The sequence below is a fragment of the Juglans regia genome, chromosome 3, assembly GCF_001411555.2.
Source record: "Juglans regia cultivar Chandler chromosome 3, Walnut 2.0, whole genome shotgun sequence".
NCBI lineage: Eukaryota > Viridiplantae > Streptophyta > Magnoliopsida > Fagales > Juglandaceae > Juglans > Juglans regia.
The window spans coordinates 620,032-641,609 of NC_049903.1; the positions used below are offsets into that span (position 1 = coordinate 620,032).

The 21,578-nt window shown below is 36.7% G+C and overlaps 3 protein-coding genes across 4 annotated transcripts; 2 read left to right on the forward strand and 1 right to left on the reverse strand.

Moving 5' to 3' along the window:
• The first annotated feature begins 257 nt into the window (after nt 1-257).
• On the forward strand, nt 258-965 carry LOC118347922. Its single transcript, XM_035688250.1, has one exon. The coding sequence runs from the start codon at nt 258-260 to the stop codon at nt 963-965; it is 708 nt and encodes a 235-aa protein (XP_035544143.1).
• An 8,944-nt stretch (nt 966-9,909) lies between these two features.
• On the forward strand, nt 9,910-14,541 carry LOC108981244 (sulfite exporter TauE/SafE family protein 4-like). 2 transcript variants are annotated; one of them, XM_018952351.2, is made up of 12 exons: nt 9,910-10,220; nt 10,405-10,564; nt 11,165-11,365; nt 11,512-11,573; nt 11,680-11,731; nt 11,835-11,890; nt 11,982-12,068; nt 12,158-12,208; nt 12,320-12,559; nt 13,358-13,451; nt 13,755-13,895; nt 14,026-14,541. In XM_018952351.2, exons 1-12 carry the CDS (start codon nt 10,041-10,043, stop codon nt 14,106-14,108), a joined length of 1,407 nt encoding a protein of 468 aa, XP_018807896.1. In that variant the 5' UTR covers nt 9,910-10,040; the 3' UTR covers nt 14,109-14,541. The 2 variants fall into 2 exon arrangements, with proteins under 2 accessions (XP_018807896.1, XP_018807898.1); XM_018952353.2 differs by lacking the exon at nt 11,165-11,365 and having other exon boundaries at nt 9,911-10,220.
• A 1,422-nt stretch (nt 14,542-15,963) lies between these two features.
• Nucleotides 15,964-21,340, reverse strand: LOC108981243 (serine/threonine-protein kinase SRPK-like). Its single transcript, XM_035688572.1, has 4 exons — nt 20,847-21,340; nt 19,530-20,513; nt 16,906-16,953; nt 15,964-16,823 (listed from the first exon to the last, which is right to left on the reverse strand). Exons 1-4 carry the CDS (start codon nt 21,069-21,071, stop codon nt 16,383-16,385), a joined length of 1,698 nt encoding a protein of 565 aa, XP_035544465.1. The 5' UTR covers nt 21,072-21,340; the 3' UTR covers nt 15,964-16,382.
• Between the last annotated feature and the right edge of the window lie 238 nt (nt 21,341-21,578).

A 21,578-nucleotide genomic window follows, 5' to 3' on the forward strand; every position in this document is an offset into this window, starting at 1 on the left:
AAAGAAGTGGTTCGGAGGACAATGGAAAGGATCTGGAGGGTGGGTAAGCCTTTGGAGTTCAATGAATTCCGGCCAAACAGCTTCATCATAACCTTTGCAACCCCGAGAGATAAGAACAGAGTGCTGGGAGGCAAACCCTGGCTATTTGACAATTCTTTGTTCGTATTAAAGTTGTTTGACGGAATCACATAACCACACAAGATGCGATTCAACTATGAGGAACTCTGGTACATATGCACAATCTACCCCTAGCATGTATGAACAAAAGCATAGGAGAACGGATTGGGGGTACTATTGGGAAGGTTGTGGAGGTGGATGTTAGGGAAGATGGTTTGGGATGGGGAAGTTTCCTGAGGGTGAGAGTTGAATGTGATCTACGCAAAGTGATGGCCCGAGGTAGGACCTTGAACCTTCAAGGGAAGAATATGTGGGTGTCATTTACATACGAGAAGCTCCCGAGGATGTGTTTTAGATGTGATCATATTCTTCACTCACCACAAGGCTGTACAGGTGAAGCAACTGAAGCTGGGGGTCAATTTGGCCCTTGGTTGAGGGCGAGTCAGTTTAAATTTAAAAGATCTGAAGGATCGAAGGTGAGGATGGAAGCGGAATCTATTGGTGATGATAGTCAGGAGGAGACGCATTCTGTTACCGAGAAGGAGGTGAGATTAAATCGGGAGATCTCGAGGAAAACGGAGGGGGGGGACTCAGGAGTAGAGGCCGTAAATGAGGATTCCCAAGGTGTGGTAGAAGGGGAGAATTCGAATAAGGAAAAAAATGAAAACCAGGATGCGGTTTTGATAATCATTAAGGGGGAGGCTTTGGGAATAGAGGAAGGGATGGGGAGCCAATTCGTAGGTGGTGTCACGATGGGGATCCAATCTGCCAAGGGTGATCTTGCAAACCATCCAAAAGAAAGAACACTGAGACGTGGACAATGGAAAAGAGGGCAGGGGAAAAGATGAATTCAGGTGAGTCCCCTAACTTGAATCTGGGAATAAAAAGATTGATAGATGAGATTGAGGATGGGGGAGAAAAGAATGAAAAAATTAGTAAACTGAGAAAGGAAGAAGGGGTAGATGCTATGGATACAGAAACTGAGTTGGCAGTGGCTGCTAGGCAGTCCCGCCAATCCCCATGAGTCTACTTAGTTGGAACTGCCGAGGGCTTGGGAACCCTCGGACAGTTCAGGACCTCCATATGTTGGTGGAGGAAAAGAAACCTAGTTTGGTTTTTCTTATTGAAACCAAACTCAGAACAGGAGAGATGGAAAGTGTAAAGAGGAAGTTGAAATTTGAAAGATGTTTTGTGGTAGATCCAATAGGAAGGAAAGGGGGTCTAGCTCTTTTATGGAGAAGGGTGGAGGAGGTGGAGATTCACAATTAATCACAGAGGCATATTAGTGCCTGCGTAAATGTAGAAGAACTGAATGTGAAATGGTTGATGACTGGTTTCTATGGCCAACATAAGACATGTAGAAGGAATGAGTCTTGGAGTTTGCTAAGCAGGTTGGGTCCAAAAGAACAGGTAGCTTGGTGTGTTATTGGGGATTTCAATGAAATTCTTGCCCAATCAGAAAAAGTAGGTGGAAAACAAAGGGAGGAATGGCAAATGACTCAGTTCATAGATGCTCTGGTGGAAAATGACTTGGTTGACTTGGGGTGTAGAGGGGATTTTTTCACATGGAGCAATAAACACTCTGAAAGCACTTTTACAAAAGAAAGATTGGACAGAGGGGTGGCAAACTCACAATGGTTGAAGTGTTTCAAAGGGGCTGAGGTGGAGGTATTAACAGGGAGATATTCTGACCATAGGCCTCTTTTCTTATCCATGAAGGAACTTTCCACCCAGAATAGAAGAAAACAATTCCTATTTAGATTTGAAGCTAGCTGATAAGAGATGAGGGGTGTGAGAGCTTAATCGAGAAGGAGTGGTCGGGGCATAGGCCATCAACAGATCCTATTAAAAGAGTCCAGGGGTTACTGAAGTGCTGTAGTGGGGCTCTTTCGGGTTGGAGTAGGAGCATGAAGAGGAATATGTTTAAAGTAATAAAAGACAAAATAGAAGAAATTAAAGCTCTTCAACAGAGGGAGGGCCCTCACAACTCTGAGATGATTAAGCAACTTTAAGTGGAGGTTGGGGACCTGATGGAGAAGGAGGATCTGAAGTGGAAACAGATGGCTAAACGTAACTGGTACCAGTTGGGGGACCAAAACACGAAATTTTTTCACGCATGTGCTACCTAAAGGAAAATGAAGAACCGTATCTAGTCTGTGATTGATTCAGAATTGAATGAGAGGTCTGACCCTGAAGGAATCACTGTAGCCTTAGTGAATCATTTCATGGGAATCTTTACATCAAGCAATCCTTCAAGGAAGGGAATAACAGAGTGTTTAAAAACTGTCCAAGCAAAAGTGACTGACGAGATGAATACAAAACTGTTAAGAGATTTTACTAGAGAGGAGGTAGAGAGGTCTATGTTTCAAATAGGCCCTTTATAATCCCCCGGACTAGACAGGTATGGAGCTTGCTTTTACCAAAGCTATTGGAGCATAGTGGGAGATGAAGTGTGCAGTGCAGTGTTGAGCTACCTGAAAGGTGGGAGTATGGAGGCATCTCTAAACTGCACATATATAGCCCTAATCCCAAAGACAAAGAACCCCATCTCAGTAAGTGATTATAGGCCTATTAGCCTTTGTAATGTCTTTTACAAGATAATTGTAAAAACATTGGCTAATAAGTTGAAAACTATTTTAAATGAGATCATTTATACTAACCAGAGTGCTTTTATTTCTGGAAGAATCATTACAGACAATGTTATGGTGGCTTATAAAGCTCTCCACTCAATCAAGATAGGAAAAAAAGGTAAAGTTGGTTACATGGCCATTAAGGTGGATATGTCGAAAGCCTATGATCGGGTGGAATGGCCTTTTCTAGAGGCTATTATGTTAAAGATGAGTTTTGACAAAAAATTGGTTGCTTTGATAATGGGATGCGTTACTACAGTATCCTATGCTTTTCTAGTAAATGGAAACCCGAGTATGTGGAGCACTCCATCAAAGGGACTAAGACAGGGGGACCCTTTATCCCCTATCTATTTTTGTTGTGTGCTAAAGGTTTTAGTTCCCTTATCAATCAAGCAGGAATTGATGGGGTTATTAAGGGGGTCAATGTGGTGAGAGGAGGACTAAGAATTTCCCATCTGTTATTTGCTGACGACTGTGTTATATTTAGGAGGGCAAATATGGAGGAATGGAAGAGAATTAGTAACATTCTAGGTGTTTATGAGGAAACTTTAGGGCAATGTTTAAACAGAAGCAAAACTGCCATTTTCTTCAGTTCTAATGTAAAAAATGTTGATAAGTAATTGATCCTAAATGAAGTGGGAGCTAGTAGCAGCAGCAATTATGAGAAGTATTTGGGTTTACCCATCATGGTGGGAAGATCTAAATATAAAGCTTTCAGAGGAATTAAGGAGATAGTGTGGAAGAAGATTAATTGTTGGAGAAACCAATTTCTTTCCTTTCCTGGTAAGGAAGTGCTTTTAAAGGCAGTGGTGCAAGCTATACCTACTTATCATATGAGTGCGTTTAAAATTCTGATGAGATTGTGTAAGGAAATGTCTGCAATGATGGCCCGATTCTGGTGGGGACATAAGCAAAATGATCGTAAGATTCATTGGAGGAGTTGGGATAAGAGGGGGGTGACAAAAGAAAAAGGGGGTTTGGGTTTTAGAAATCTGGAGAGTTTCAACAAAGCACTCTTAGCAAAGCAGTGCTGGAAAATCCTCTCTAATCCATCTTCGTTGGCAGGTAAAGTTCTAAAGGAGAAGTATTTCAAGACATCTGACTTGTTATTGTCGAAGTTGGGTTCTAGACCCTCACTTATTTGGAGAAGTTTATGGGGTTCCCTTGAGCTATTAAAGGAGAGCCTGATTTGGAGAGTGGGCAACGGACAAAGCATTAGTATATGGGGGGATAGTTGGATCCCAAAGGCCTTTACTTTTCACATTCAATCTCCAGTGCAGATACTGAACATATCCTCAAAAGTGATAGAGCTTATAGATGAGAAGAATAAATGTTGGAAGAAAACTCTAGTTAAGGAAATCTTTGTTGAAGAAAAGGCTGAGATAATTTGTTCCATCCCCATTAGTCTTACCGGTCTACAAGATAAAAGGATTTGGGCTCACACCAAGAAGAGGACTTTGCACATATCTGGAAGAACCTAGTAAATTCTATCCTAGTTGAGGAGTTAGAAGCTGTTGCAGTTACCTTGAGGAGCTTGTGGATGCGCAGAAACAAATATATTTTTTAGCACTCATTTGATAGTCCAAAACTACTGGTACAGTCTGCAAGAATGATGGTAGAGGAGTTTAAGGAAGCTCAAGGCAAGTCTTTAAGAGTAAAGCAGTCTACGAGGGGAAAGAGAGACCAAACCAGATGGCGGGCCCCAGGAGACAGCAGTGTCAAGTTGAACTGGGATGCTGCTATGGATTTGAAAGAAAGCCGAATGGGAGCAGGTTTGATAGTCAAAGATTCCAGAGGAGATGTGCAAGTTGCTCTGTGCATGAGTAGAGGAGGAGTTACTCACCCAATGGTAGCAGAGATTATGGCGTTGTGGAGAGCGGTGGAGCTGTGCTTGGAGCTAAATATTTCAAACGTGATTTTCGAAGGGGATGCCCAGGTAGGGGAGGAGGATTGTTCGTGGTATGGAAACTTAATCGAAGATGTCAGGAGCTATTTCGATACAAGAAACGGGTGGAAGATTCAACATGTTTTTAGAGAGGGGAACAAAGTGGCTCATGGTTTGGCAAAATATGCTCTTTCAAGAGCTGATGAATTGGTTTGGATTGAGGAATGTCCAATGGAAGTTTATAGAGAATACTCATACGATAAACTCTGTAAAGATAGTTATACTTGATGAATGAGAATATACAACCCATTTTTACAGTCAAAAAAAGTGGTGAAACACCCTGTTCACATGTTTCCTCAAAACCTTGCATAGTACTCAAGATAGTGGTGCATGCAAATAACCGCACGTTATTCATGCCAATCCTGAGCTAGCTATCGCTTCTCTTTCTCTTTAGGTTTCTTGCTGCGTGGTCGATGCATGTCATTATAATTGTCGTCTATAACTTTTCCTAACTTGTTGACTATTATTACTCGAGTTATTACTCGAGTTGTACGTCAATGTGCATTAAGGATGATGTCGATTCCCTTTTCTTTCTTTCTTTCTTTTTCTTCTTCTTTTTTTTTTTTTTAATCTTGTGTTCAAGTCACACGTACGTACGGTGATAGCTGCATGGCCTCCACCTTCATGATCAAGAGAAATAAGCATTTGATTTGCTTCATGGGCTAGTGCTAATCCATGCAGTTAGTTTGCACTCCATGTAGCTTAATTATATACATACATACATATATATATATATATATATATATATAGGTGGTAAATTTTCAAAACCTGACAATTAATTAATCCATTGCCCGACCCACTAGATCAGCATAGAACCATATAATATGCATGCATGCATGATTGCAATTTGCTGCCTTGCATGAGTAGTAATTAGTACCTGATCACACTCATGACTCAACTTGATATCTCCATGCATGCATGGCTATCGACCATCTTCTATATATATATATATATATATATATATATATATATATATATATATTATATAAAAGGCTATCTCACGTGAACAAAATATGAGGTATTTTTGGTTTTTTAATTTAGGTTTCGTTTGGAAAGTCAACTCATCTCAATTCATCATTATAACTTTTTTAAATCTCAATACAAAATATAATAAACAATTCAACTTTTTAAAATTTCAAAATAATAATAATAATAATAATAAATAATATTCTAACAATATTTTATCATCTCAACCCAGTGTAACATCTAAACGCACCCTCAATTGTATCAAGTGTCGGCAACTTTAGTCATATATTTGTCTAAATGGTTTATTTGTTTGTGTCAGCTCCCTCAAATCCTCTCTCATTGTCGGCTTTCTCCCTCCCGAGTTCTCTCTTATGTAGAACATTTGCATTTGTAGAAGTTTTATTTTATTTATTTATTTTTTGGTTTGTTTTGGTAAATTTCTAGATCTAGTAAATTTATGGATTTGTAGAAGTTTTGATTTTTTTTTTTTTTGGTAAATTTATGTTAGTTTTTTTCCCTTTATAGATCTCAACACATCTTCACATATTTGAATAGATGGTGTGCATATATCAATTTAATTTTTTTTTATATAATTTATGTTGGCCGTAATCTGAAAATATGTAGAACATTTGTGTTTGTAGAAGTTTTTTTTTTTTGGTAAATTTCTAGATCTATTATGAATTTGTCTATTATATTATGAATTTACAATATAATTTGTCTGTAGGTAAATGAAGAAAAGAAGTGGATTTTTTTTTTTCTTTTTTTGCCTAAATTTTTATTTTACTTTGATTCTATTCTTCTCTTTTTTTTCTTTTTTTTTTCCCTATAAATCTCAACAAATGTTTAACATGAAATCATCTTATAAATCTCAAATAATTTTTTAAATTGTAACCAATGGGTCTGAAATCATCAAAGCCATAAATTTTTAACAATTCTGTTAAAGTACAATTTTATTTGGGTTTGTACTCTAAATTTTTTGTAACGCGTATGTGTATATACTATTTGATGAATGCATAGAAAATTTTATATTTAACTGAGCACAAAAGGAAACGAAAGTATACCTAATTTATTCCAAAAGTTATAAACGAAACAAGGAGTGTCAACTATGCAATAGATACAGTTCCTTCGCCATAGTTAGATAGATGGAGGAAAGGGTATTCCGTTATTGGATCTTGACCCCTTACGAGATCAGACTGGTATATATCAGCACAGCTTATAACTAATCATTTAAATTCTTCTATCATGTAAATTAATTATGATATATATGATCCCTTAGTACCGAGACCAAATTAAATTTGGCTCATACGTTACGAGTGGTTATGATCATGACTAGTAATGGAGAGAATTCTTCATGTTTATAATGATTAATATTACTAACTTTGTTGGATCGATCATATATATTGATTAATGCTTATTTCTTATTACCTCAAAATTCTCCAATTTTATTACTAACTTGTCTGCTTCTATAGAGTAGTCTATGTATACGTACGTACGGCCTCATAATAGTACGATAATTAATGTGTTCCAAAGAATAGCTAGCTAACTGTACTCATGCGTTAATGTTTTCAACTACACTAGTACTGATCTAGCTTAACAATCACACACACAATATTTTTAATAGAAAAATGATAAATTGTCTACCAAATAGAGCTTATGAGTTTGCCCGTCCCGTCACGTGGTGGATAATTCAGATTTAAAAAAAAAAAAAAGGGCTGCCGTGGCAATGCCAGGCAAGCGCCGGAGATAAATTTAGAATATATTTAAAAGACATCTTAGCATCACCTTATTTTGAAAAAGTCTTTTTACAAGTAATTTTGTCTGATGTTAAATATAAAACATCCATTTGATGAAATTTACGTTATATATGTAGAAATTTAAAAAATAATATATTTTTTAAAATATCTTAAAAAATAGACAAAACATAGCCAAAAAAAAAAAAGAAGAGAATCTTTCATACACGTACGCAGAACGTTTCACGTCCACAATCCAGCTATAATAACTAATGGATCAGAAAACTTCCAAAAAAAAAAAAAACTAACGGAGAAAAGAGTGAAAATATTCATGTATATACTCAATTAAGTTGACAAATTCGAAGAAACAAATTAGAAAAAGTATAGATGATAGTGATCGATCGTAATCATAAATATTAAAAGCATGGGTCACTACCGATTACCGAGGACCATACAGCGACCTTGCAACCCATGAAAGCTATGGCCACCTACGTTATACGTACTTGGGTTTTATCTACGTACGTACAGTAACTATATATACATTAATATGATAAAAAAACATGTGATGCTTAATTTGTTTTGAACTATATTAAATGCACTTATTTATATATATAAAAGAAGTTGTGGCTGTGTTTTCAAAAAAAAAAAATTGTGGTTGTAGCCTGTCGTAGTTGTGTTTGTCATTTTCATCACTGAAAGAAGAAGATAATTATTAATTAGTGCTTTTAAGTGACGTGCGTAGTTAATTTGCAGTCTAAGCATGCAGCATTCTGAATTGAGGTTTGCTATAGAGTCCCTGCAGTACACACAATGCACACTTTACATGACTTTTTTTTTTTTTTTTTTTTTATTTGTTTAGTGCGTTTTGAATCTTTTGATTCATAACCTCTCGTTCTCTCAAACCAAAATGGCACAGCGTCTTCGCCATCATCGCCTCTACAGGACAACGCCAACGCCAACGCCGACAACTGACTCCAGGAGGTTAATGCATGAATATCACTATAAAAAAATTATTTATTCGTCATTTGTTAATTTAAATAAAATAATTATTTACAGTAAAAATAAGTCTATTTTAATTATAAATAATTTTTTTACCATAATTAAATTACCATAAAAATCTATTTTTCTTATAGTATACCAATTTGAAAATAAATTTGACGTACCAATTACACGCAGGAAAAGGAAACCTTATCTTCAACTCAATTTCAGGTTCTGTTTATGTACATATAATAAATCATAAGAACTTTTGTTTATGCAATATTAAAGAGCATTCTGGGATTCTGTTTGCTTCGTTTTTTGTGGTAACCTTTTATTTTCGTGCGTGACACGTGTAGTCCATTAATTGCTTGCGTCAGATCCTACGTACTTTGAGCAAAATCTAAAACAAGCATTATTACAGAATCACATATGATTATCTTGTATACATGATTAAAAATAAAAATAAAAATATTTTTATTAGTTATTATTTATCATTTCATGCTTTATTTTATATAAAAAATACTCCATATTTTATAAAAAAAATATCTACATATCTTATAAAAAACAACTTCACATTTTATAAAAAAATTATAAATATAAGATATAAGAATGAATAATGGTGGATGAATAGTAAATTTCTTAAAAATATCCATTTTTTTTAATTCTATAATTTTTATAACTACTAAACCCCAGTTTTTGCTCAGAAAAAACTTAACACCAATTCTAGAGGTCCTACTACTCGATCAGCACCACGAGAAGCAGTAATTGTTACCACGATGCAGTGGGTTCTATTTCTGAGATGCCCAGGCTGCCGATCGAGTGAGATCATGTACTCACCGGAAAATTTTCTGATCTTTCCGAAAGAAAAGTGATAAATATACATATTTTTTTATAAAATATTATATAATCACGTTTTCTTATTTTATATCTAAATTTCTATAAAACTAAGATGGTAATTAAAAACAGTTGTACAAAAGTTCATTTCTTTCTGGATTAATAATGATGATGATGCAGCATTGTCAGAAATAGTCATTCTATTAAATTTGTATACTCTGGTCGGTCTGGCTGTCTTCTTGTGCCCCGGACGGACCCGTGAAATTCTTTTCCTTGTTACGTTATTCTTTTTCCTTTTCGACCCCCAACTTCTTACTATGTAAGGCCTATAAACGCCGACTCTTGGGTCTCTCTCTGGTCAGTTTTATATAGCAGTAGTAATTCGTGTCGAGAAATAGTCTACGAAGTGTTGCACGTATTTATAAGAAATAAATAATTTTTTTTATTATAAAATTAATTTTTTTATGTAATGAGTTTAAGTCTATAAATTTTTTTATAGTATTAAAATTTGTCAGAAAATGAATGAGATCCACACTACTTATCTCGTAATAAAAATTAAAAAAAATACTGATATATATGTCAGAGAGTATTAAAAAATAATTTCATATTATCTATATATAATTTATAAGATTTTAGATTTATTTATAAAGAATAAACAAATAACTCTTATAAAATCAATTTGTCGAGATGAGTTATACTAATAAATTTCTTCATTTGATAAGGGGGCGTGCTCGTGATATTCATGTGTATAACTATCGGTGAAAGCAGAAAAATATATAACGTCGTTGGTTGTTTCAGGAAAAATAGAATTGTGACAATTGCTAGAGGCAGCGCCCGCCAATGGCAACGAGTGGATTCGTACTATTTCTCCTAACAGGTTTCTCTGTGGCTGTTCTCTCCGTCCTATTCATCAGCCATCCGGTCAATTCCCAAAACTCAAACCAAAACGGGTTATCATCTTCAAGCTCCAGTCTACTTTCGCACTCCGCATATGGATCCGTCATCAAAACTGTTTGGCCAGTATGTCTATATATTAGTCTCTTCGCCCTCGATTTTCATATATACAGCAAAGTACGCTTTTGCACGTATATATATATATATATATATATATATAACTGTATGTGGGCGTTTGTAATTTTATTATATGATCAGGGCACGCGGAATTATTGATATTTGCTTACTGGGCTTTCGTCTTTGGTTGCAGAAATTAAAGTTCAGTTGGAGACTTGTGTTGGCAACAGTAATAGGATTTCTGGGATCGGCTTGTGGAACCGTGGGTGGAGTGGGAGGGGGAGGCATTTTTGTTCCTATGCTTACTTTGATTGTGGGGTTTGATACCAAGTCTGCTGCTGCGCTTTCTAAATGTAATTCTCCATCCATTTCACGTCTGCTCTCATATTCTCTCTTTCTTTTGGTTTCTGTCGAATTTATTTTCCTCCTGTTATTTTAGTGGATTACTGATTTTTAAGTAGCAATTTTCTAAACGGCCTCAAAAAGGTCTTAACATAGAAATATATTAGGGGTTTAATGCGTTAAGTTACAGTAAGTAGCTAAAAAGGTGGCTGAAACTCGGGTGAAGGAAAGGGCGAGACTCAAAAGTCGGCGCATTATTTTTATTGAATTTGGATCGATTTGATGGATTTGATTTCAGAATCTATTTGATGGATTTCCTTTTGCATCTTATTTGGTCATTTTCAAATTTCTGTGCTTGGTGCTTGTACTTTTTCGCTTTTCTCACCGATTCCTATTCCTAGAAAGTAGAAACAGTTATTTTTCTTTGTTTTCTGAAAAGAAAAAGATCAATCAGCTAAATTTGCTAAAAAAATGTGCCACTTTTTTTTATCGGCCGGTGACCAATGGTTGTTTTCTTTTTCTGGTGATACATTTTGGTATTGCAATTAAGCATACTGGGAATTTGGGATTTGTTTGAAGTTGAGGCTCCTCGCATGTGGGAATGGTTGCAGGTATGATAATGGGGGCATCAGCATCCTCGGTGTGGTACAATCTAGGAGTGAGGCATCCAACAAAGGAAGTGCCGATCATAGACTACGATCTGGCTCTTCTCTTCCAGCCGATGCTTATGCTTGGCATCACTGTCGGTGTTGCGCTTAGCGTTGTCTTTCCCTACTGGCTAATTACTGTCCTCATCATTATTCTCTTCTTGGGTCTGTTAAAAATCACCAATTTCCTTTTTTTTACTGCTCCATTCACAATATTTGTAGAAAAATAGTTTTTTAATGGATTTTTTTATGTATCCCTACTGATGACAAAGTTTTAATTATCTTCTTGTTTAAAAAAAAAAATTGAGCAGGGACCTCATCAAGGTCTTTCTTCAAGGGAATCCAGATGTGGAAGGAAGAGACTGTCTTGAAGGTCAAGTTCTATATATGTTTGGTGAAATAGTACTAGTGAATACCACAACCTTTTGTATAAAAGTAGCGCATTTTGAAGTAATTATTGTTGGGAAAAAAAATTGCAGAAAGAAATGACCAATAGACAAGGAATTCATGTGGTTAATTCTCGTGGTGAACGTAAGACAGCATATTCCCAAGCTTAAATTTTTATAATGTCTAGTAAATTCTTACAAATGGATTGCAGTGAATTTTACCGTCTCGTTTTATTTATCCTATGCAGTTCTGATTGATACCGAGTATGAGCCATTGGTACCCAGAGAAGAGAAAACTCAAATGGTGAGCAAAAGTTTAGTTTCTAGTTGTTGAAGTTTCCGGGCCTTGTCCATATATGGTGAGAGTAACTAACTAAATGCTATAAATCTTTCAGCAAATAGTATGTTTCAACCTCAGGTGGAAAAGAACTTTGGTGCTACTACTTGTATGGGTTTTTTTCCTTGTCTTGCAGATCATCAAGGCAAGTATATAGTAATACCGCACTTCTCTAGATCTCTCCCTGATCTCTCAGAGATTTCATGTCTTCCTGTTCTTAAATTTATCTTGCAGAATGATGTGGAGGCTTGCAGTGCGTGGTATTGGGTGCTCTTCTGCCTACAGGTAATGCACATAAATTCTGATCACCACCAACTTGATTACGTGCTTTCTTTTTTGACCTAGTCTGTTGTACGTGGGGTCGGCCTCACCAGTTTTTGGTCCCATCTGCTTCAGTTTCCAATAGCACTTGGAGTGTATGGATATGAATCCGTCAAGCTGTACATCGAACACAAGAAGAGGGTGAGAATGGGTAACACCGAATCAATTTGCGAGGCTTCCATCGGATGGACTGCCACGCACATTGCATTCTGTTCACTTTGTGGCATCTTGGGAGGCATTGTCGGGGGCTTACTCGGTTCTGGTGGCGGATTCATTCTGGGCCCGCTGCTCCTTGAGATTGGTGTCATCCCCCAGGTACTATAATCCTTGTATCCACTCCCTTAATTACCTACTTAACCTCGTATTAATCCGCAGCACTGTGAGTTTACTCTCAGATCATATAATATATATATATATATATATTTATATATATTAGGCAGGCAAGCTTTGATGAATAAATATTATTGGAGGCATTCTAAAGGTTGGAAAATTTTGTTACATTTTTTGAGGCGTAGGAAAGAAAGGAGGGGCGAAGAACAACTTTCAAACAAGTGGAAATGATTGGTTTTGTCATTTGATATTATATGTCGTGTGGTCTGGCATTAATGTTGATTAGGCTACAGCTAGAAGTTATACTCAATTATCAAAACGTACAGTCTCAGCCTCTGGAGAGGATCACTGTTCCTTTGGAAGATTTTTTTTTTTTTTTTTTGTTATTTTAATCAGCAGGAGGGTGGGAAAAAAAATTAAAAATCGTGCAGTACTGGCTTTCCCCTACATCCTTATTTTAGACTATTCGGTTTATAATATCTTAATTATTGCCAGTTAATTAGAGTACTACGAGATTATCAATAACAAATATGAAAAAAAATTTATCATTACTATTTATTATCTCACACTCTACATATTATAAAAAATATTTTAAAATTTTATAAAAAAAATTATAAATATAGAATGTGAAAATAAATATTAATTAATAAATAAATTTTTTTTAATAAATATTATCTTCTAATAATATTTGTCTTGAAAGCAGTCTCCTAGATTTGAGAAAAGTAATGATTCAATATTGGAAGAGTAGTGTTTAACAAAAATAATTAGTATTTTGGTTGACAGGTTGCAAGTGCGACAGCAACATTTGTCATGACATTCTCTTCATCCTTATCCGTGGTGGAGTTCTACCTTCTCAACAGGTTCCCTATTCCCTATGGTACGTCTTGCACTACTAAATTACATAGTGTTATTTTAATGATGGATAGTGTTATTTTAATTTTCTTTAATATATTTAAATATTTTTAAAAATTAAAAAATATATATATTAATACATTTAAAATTATTTTTTTAATCGTTAAATAATAATAAAAAAAAAAGAATCAAGCAGTTACTTTGAACAGTCAAAATAGGAGGTAAAATAGTGTTTTCTAATTACAAATATATATATATATATATATATCCCATCTTTGATTTACATTAACTAAATATATGTAATATTGACGGCATAAAATCTCTGCAGCATTATACCTCACATCGGTGTCTATTTTGGCTGGCTTCTGGGGACAGTTCTTAGTAAGAAAACTTATCACATTTTTGGGAAGAGCATCGATTATTGTATTCATTCTCTCCGGTGTCATCTTTCTTAGTGCTCTCACAATGGGTACTTTTCCTAAAACTTATTTTATTTAAAATGGTATATATTTTTACCATTTTATGCTTGATAATTATAATTTTGGCTAACAAGTAAGCTCTTTTTTTTTTTTCTTTTTTCTTGTGGGAAAATTCCCCAGGGGTAATTGGTATTGAGACTAGCATCGAGATGATACGCAATCACGAGTTCATGGGATTTTTAGGGTTCTGCAGCAGTCAGTGATCATGCTCATGATCATGATCAGTAGCAACGTCGACGGGAAGTTCTAAGGAAGGATATTATATTATATATGTATAATCAAGCAATGGCGAGTCTTGGCCAATACCTAGTTGACCAACTCTCTCAACCTCCAATAAATTCCTTTTTTTCCTTTTAGAAAAAAAGAAAAAAAAACTTCAAATTTATTATGAAGCAATAAAAGTCTGGTTTGAGTCGATCGTCATGTATTCGATCAGGGAGGCAATCATGTACTTTATGTACGTGTTGAATGTTAGTAGGTCCATCAGGGAGGCTGTGTTCAAGGTTAGCTACTGGCTAACATGACCGCTACCCATGCAAAGTACCTCTTCTACTCTATTTCTTTTAAATAGTACTGCTGTATTTGATTCTTTAATCAAAGTACTGGTCAATAAAATTGAAGTTGTCTTTTTTTTTTAAATATATATATATATGTTTTGTTCCAAGTGATATATATCCGTTATGTTAAGCTTGCAAACTATGATTAATTATTTCAACCGGCCATGCCACTACTAGTTACTCGATCCTAGCAAGCTTGCAATAATATTCCTCCTAAATTATAATTTTCGATGTGATTGCGGGTTGTACTGATCTCTTGTCATGCACAATTGGATGACCCATGATAGTGGACACTTTGGCAGGACACTCAAATACATTAAAACATAAACATGATGAGGTTTGGGTCCATGAGTTACCCTGCACGTTGGCATCCTTGTTCGGTCAAACATCAGTGATCACAGCCTAATTGGCTGTTATCGAATAAATTCCTGCATATATTCATCTGCGAATTTGTCCAGTTATGAGAGTTTCTTTCCAGTACGTAAGATTTGGATATCTTTGGAGAACCACTACGAATGAATACATCTCATGCACGTAGCAAAAGTTTGAACCGTCGATGATCTGTTTCCTTGTCGTTTGCGATCTTTTGTCTTTTAGTTAATTTTCTCCCATGGAATTAGAAGGTGTTGAACGACAAAGAGGTTCCCAGTCCCAAACCCACATGGGGCTAGCTAGCAGATCATCCCCATCCCTATTTGATGTAGAAGATCCTGATCCATGAACCTAGCTAGCTAGATATACATACATATATGCAGTCTATATATAATTTTGAGTTGTATTATAATTTTGTTGTGCTTTGAGTACAATGGTTCCAAATTAGGATAACCCTGGCCATCAGATGTCTTCAACAACCATTCTTCTAGTGTGGGATATCATATCAATGAAAACCGAAAATGGATGGATGACTGTTAGGAATTAAGTTTTAGGTTTAGAAAGATGGCAGAGTACTTTTATCACTCGCTTGAAATATATCCATCCTATAAAACGGTCAAGGCCGCAATGAATGATGGCGGGGCATCTTGGTCTGTGATCAAGACATACGAAGACCACGACGTCGTTTCAAAATATGTAGATTCTAGTGTGAATTTGTATTCGTGGTATATTCTATTGATCACCTTCAGGTTGCGGGTACAAATGAAGTATGAGCTAATGGAGGAGGATCATTCCAAATTCAGCATCAATCAAAAAAGAAAAAATAGTTTCAAGGGCTAGTCTGGAAAGCCGAGATAGGACTGTAAAGTTTAGTAGCGCATAAGTCAGTATGACATCTCCACTAGGAGGCTCCAACAAACTCCACCAGCAGAATGCAAAGTGAAAGACCTTACTACAAATCTGGCAAGTACGTTAGTCCAAGAAGCGCGCCCAATCATCACAAACCTAAGAACATCTCATACAACTTAAAAGAGCTCATCATGTAGAGATTCTAGAGAATATGCAAATTTTGCTCCATTATGAATCTGAGACAAATAATTAAAAAAAAAAAAAAAAACACACATCCAAAGAAATCTGAACAAATAATGCTGAATATATATGTGCTCAGGAGAATCTATAGGATTTGAGGAATGTATCAATAGTTCCATATCAAGAGTTTGGATACAGTACATGAATAGAACCGAAATGATTCAACTAAACAATGTTCATGAACAAGTTAGTCGTAAGGGATGATGCCACAAATGTCCCGACAGATGCAAAGGTGTTCACAGTCCAATAAATGTGTTTAGAGGATTTTTCACAGAATTAGAGCATTAATTTTGTTCAAGCTCCTTGGACACATTCAAACCAAATGCTCTCCACCCGATGCCCATTCACAAAACAAATACTTAAACCAAAACCTCATTCGATTGCCAGCAGCTATCAAACAAAACTTGCGTAAGAGACGACAAGGCAGGATCATTTAAGAAAGAAACATTTGCCATGGCCCTACCTAGATGAACTACTAGTGGCGCCCTTGGAAGGTTTATCGTTAGATGGAGAATCTTTGACTGGTTTAGACTCTGAATTTATGGCAATATTCTCCATTCCAACCTCCATTGCTACCCTCTCATCCTTCTCCCTCTTCTTTTTCTCAGAAATTATACTTTCCGCTACTTGGTTTTGAGTAGAAGGCATAGATGGCTCCAAAAGACGAGGTCCTGCATTGATCCATGGATGAAGAAGGCACTCACCTGCGGTGGGCCGCTTCTCAGGGACAAAGTCAAGGATTGGAACCAGGAAGTCATTCATGTCATTCGCATCTTGCTCACTGAAATCGTACTTCTCAATGAGAACCTTGCTCAGGGGCCAGAAACGCAAACGACGGATGTGCCTCAGATCACCATATCTATTGAAGAAATCCCGCGAATAGCGGCCACCTAAGGCAATCTGAGAAAAATGAAGGGATTTTGGAAGTTAGGCAAGTGTCTCATGAAGACTTCTTTAAGGGTGTGAAAGGTTATTTTCTCACCTTGCGTGGCATCATTCCAAGAAGCTCCATCATCAATGCCAAGTGATCCTGAAAGAATTTTTTTTCCAAGAAAATATATATATGGTCAAATGTGCTGAAGGTTAAAAAAGCAAGTACTATAGATGACTTATGTAGACACGCTTAACCCATAAAGCATTGAAAAACCTTACACTTGGTATGCTTGAAAACTACATATTCACCACTTACATTAAACCTAGAAGCACAGAGGAAAGACAATGCAATAATGACCCAAAAGTTTATTGCTTTCCATTTCATAAATGGAGAGAAGAGTCGTAACAGCAAAACAACTGTAGCCGATCCCCCTTAAGGAAACTCAAAACTCATGTTATAAAATAAACAGGCCAAACAAAACATCATTTTACGCAGCTAACCTCAAGGGAATGCAACAATGTTAAGTGAAGATCATCAAAAACTAATTTTTTTTTTTTTTTTTTTTTTATAATTCATAATGTGAGCAAGAAAAAAAGCTCCTTCAAAGAAACAACAAACTGGAAGAAGAATAGCCAATGAGCCACTCATATAATACAGTCATCATTGGATCATTGGTATGGTATGATTGACGGAACAAACTCACACACATTAAAGTTTGCATGTGAATAGAATGAGGGAAGCATTGTAGCACAAAAGTACATATAAAACGAAATATACAAAGCACATACAAAATTTCATTCACTTTTGAAACTACAGCACATAAATACAGAGAAACAGTTTTAAATTATGTGAAAGTCCCAATCCAATGAAAATGGAAACTATTTCAAAGCAATCCATACATACAAACAGGCAGCCAAAAACACGGCACATTAGCAACGAATAAGATTAATATTGAACCAAGGGAACAATAACATGCTTCTAAAAGCACCAACTAAGGCTGCGTTCTTTGTTTGGACAGCAGCCTTAAGGAAGATTATGACCATTGATAATCTAAGAAAACGTGGGCTTATAATCACTGACTGGTGTTGTATGTGCAGAAATAGTGGCGAAACAGTGGATCATTTACTCCTACATTGTGAGTTTGCTCAGCCATATGGAATTACTTTTTCAAAGAGTGGGATTAGCATGGATAATGCCGGGGAGGGTGGTTGAACTACAGGCAAGTTGGAGAGGGATCACAGGGACACTGCAGATTGCAGCTGTGTGGAAGATGGCTCCCATTTGTATTTTTTGGTGCATTTGGAGTGAAAGAAATGGTAGACATTTTGATGATCATGAACGCTCCTTGGAAGAGTTTTAAGAGTTTTTTCTGGAAGACTTTATTTATGTGGGCCATTGCTATAGATTTAAATGGTCTCAGCTTCCATGATTTCCTTGTAACAGTTTCTAGTTCCTAAATTGGTGTAATCACATGTATACTTTTCCTGTGTACTTAGGCTATGCCTATCTTTGTATCAATAAAATATCTTCTTACTTACATATATAAAAAAATAAAAAAAAAGGACCCTTGCCAGAAACTGAACTGCTTCTTTTTCCCTTCAATAAACTAGAAATTACGAAGGAAATAAACTGTTCTTTCATCATTCAAATGACTCCAATCAAGACAAATAATGCAACATATGGCTCAAATAGCTTTTAGGTTATGTAAGCAGCATCTATGATGACACGTCTGCTTATCACGTGACAAGTAACTGACAGTTCTGCCATTTTACCATCTATAAATATGCTCAATTGAAGAGATATTAGTCATGTAGAGATTCGTTGGGGTATTTAGCACATGGAACCTCACCAAGGCAGGGCTCTTTCAAACCCACCCCTGGGGAATAAATCTCGAATACATGACCTTACCTGCCAAAACCATGCATCAATCCAGGGAAACACCACGTGCGGGATTGGACTCAAGATGTCTAACTCTCTAAGACTCATCCCAAACCCGACATTTGACCACAAAGCTGCACCCTGGGATTAATTATTTGCAACTTCCAGAGAAGATCGGACAGAAACATATATACTTCCCTTCATCTCCTCCCTTATAGGGAGGAGCCACATGGTGGGCTTGGAGATAAGGGAAATCTCTCCATTTCTCTTCCCTTCCCTTTCCCTTTCCTTCCTCAACCAAACAAACAATACAACAATGTATTAAAGTTACAAGTGTAACTATAATGGACTCTCAAGAAGCATATGAATCCTAGTACATGAGATAAATGTTACAGTTGAAAATATTAGCAGAAATATATATTTTTTCCTTTCTTTTTTATTCCCTTGAGAATATAGACGTTTCAATAATCTGTTATAAAGCAAGATATGAATTAAGTTTTATTTGTTGAGGAACTCATTCCCAGAACGAAGCACAGATGTAATGCTAGAACCATATGGGTCGGTGCAACGGTGTCTAATAGTACAATGATAAATGAAGCAACCATTAGAATATTGTGTAAATTGCATAACTGATTTCCTACATGTCAATTATTAACTGTGAATTACTACCTGAAATAAAGGAATGCGATGGTTTGCAGAAATGAAACTAATGCACAAATTATATGATTGGATATATTGTCTTAACGAATTCAAATTACATGGATTTCCATTAAGAGAGAGAGTGAATAAAAGCAGGGATCTGTGAATATAATAGATGGCGCAGTAAGCAAATAAGAGATTAATAACATTTGTACCTCATCTCTATCAAAGTTGTCGCCAGTATGGGGATCAAAGAGTACATCACCAGTTGCAAGCTCAAAACAAATGCAAGCAAATGACCAGAGATCGGCTGAAGTAGAATATTTAGATCCGAGGATCACCTCTGGACACCTATACTGTCTTGTCTGAATGTCATTCGTGAACTGTTTGTATGTCCAACATGCATTCCCAAAATCAACCAACTTGCACTTGAGGTCAACTGATGCCAATAACTTCTGCCTATTCAAGCGGCTTCCACGCTTGGCACTGTGATTCCCTTGCCCAGTGCCCTTTGTTCCATCAGCATCTGATAATCTATCTGTATTGACAGAACTAGTAGGCTGGTCTTCTACAGAACCCACATTCAACTTCACATTAGGAGAAGACTCTACAGCACCAGATGATTCTGGATCTGCCTCAGCTTCGGCTGAAACTTCCTTCTCCACACAGCCCTGAGCTGCTCGCTTTGCCTTTCTTCGAATCTTTTTCTTCTGGTTCCTAGTCAAATCCCCATTTAAGGTCTTGTTTTCCTTCACAGCCGCACACTCCATTGCGGCCTTATCCTTGCTATTTGGAAGAATTAGAGGAGCACCTGACTTTCTCGGATCCTTAGCAGGGTCTATCATTGCCATTAGCAATATGTTTTCTGGTTTCAAATCAGTGTGTATGATAGAAAGCTGTCTGTGCAAGTAATCCAACCCCACCAAAATATGAAAACAGATATCCTTCACCCTATTAATGGGCATACCCCGGTAATTAGTATACTTGATAAGAGTCAAAAGATTATCCCCCAAGTACTCAAAAACCATACAAACATGCTGCCCGTTAGGACCCGAATGCTTGAAGTTATCCAAAAGCTTCACTACGCATTTTTTATCATCCGGGTCGCCCTCAGCAATCTGTTTCAGGATGGTTATCTCATCCATCGCCGCCTCAGTATAATGCTGCGCACTCTTTTGCACTTTCAGAGCTACGTATCGCTGCCCAGATTGCAGATTAATATAAAAGCAGCAGACAAAAGAAATACAAGAAGAAGAAGACTAAAGCATTTAATTAACCATCCATTCAGTTGCTAATTTCAAAACCAAAAACTACAGGTTGTATTAGCTTTTCTCTTGGCAACCAAATATAGCATAACCCAGAAACGAATATGGTCAATTAAACACAAATTCTCAAACACGTTCAATCCCAATTTTACAAACCCACATCCAGCCACATTTAACGGTAAAAGCGAAAGGCTTTTCATTTACAAGCTACGTTCAATCAATCGAGAAGATCCACCACAAAGTACAGAGAGAGATAGAGAAAAGTACAGAGAAATGGGTGTCCCAAGCGAGCCAGACGGTTGAGAAGTGACCCCAGCCAAGCTTGCTCTGGACGACGTAGCGGCCATTCTTGAAGGCGTCGCCGATTCGGACCGCGTGGTACCCTCCCCTCCTGTAGTCTTCCGTCCCTTCGTCCTCCGACGTGTAGTCGCCGCTCTCGCTTCCATCCTCCGAAGAACGACACTGTTGCCTCTTGTTCTCCTCAATCTCCATTCACTCCCCCCGATTCCCCTTCAAGATTTGCGGTCTTCTAACAAATATCTAGGGTTTTGGCCTTGAGATTTTGGGGTTTTTGGGGCTGTGACGGTTTAAGTCTAGAATACCGTGAAGAGGGACAAGGATGAATCCGATGAATGAAATTTCTCCTAGTTTTCGCAGTTTTGTCTTCGCCGCAAGTGATCGTGGGCTTTCCTCGAGAATCAGTAAGGTGTCCTCCTCATCATCATAATACCAAACAATACCAAATGATGCAGTTTTCTCTTCTTTTAATTTTGTTCAAAATAAATAAATAAATAATGCAAAATAATGAAAGGAGCTGCCCCATCTTTCATTCTTTGGATGCTTTGGGTTTTTTTTTTTCTCTTCTTTGTATTTTTTATTTTGTATTCAATTATTGAAAAAAAACTTTAGCCATATTTTTTAACCTATTAATTGATCACCTAGGGTCAATGCACTCAAGGCGTAGATATTGCAATTAAAATTGTGGAAATAGACATCCCA

Coding starts and splice junctions, on each gene's coding strand:
- LOC118347922 (XM_035688250.1), top strand. CDS start 258: ATGAACAAAAGCATAGGAGAACGGATTGGGGGTACTATTGGGAAGGTT.
- LOC108981244 (XM_018952351.2), top strand. CDS start 10,041: ATGGCAACGAGTGGATTCGTACTATTTCTCCTAACAGGTTTCTCTGTG. Junction 10,565..11,164: donor TGCTGCTGCGCTTTCTAAAT/GTAATTCTCCAT, acceptor GAATGGTTGCAG/GTATGATAATGGGGGCATCA. Junction 11,574..11,679: donor AGGAAGAGACTGTCTTGAAG/GTCAAGTTCTAT, acceptor AAAAAATTGCAG/AAAGAAATGACCAATAGACA.
- LOC108981243 (XM_035688572.1), bottom strand. CDS start 21,071: ATGGAGATTGAGGAGAACAAGAGGCAACAGTGTCGTTCTTCGGAGGAT. Junction 20,514..20,846: donor CTTGGGACACCCATTTCTCT/GTACTTTTCTCT, acceptor CAATCTGGGCAG/CGATACGTAGCTCTGAAAGT. Junction 16,824..16,905: donor TTGGAATGATGCCACGCAAG/GTGAGAAAATAA, acceptor CATTTTTCTCAG/ATTGCCTTAGGTGGCCGCTA.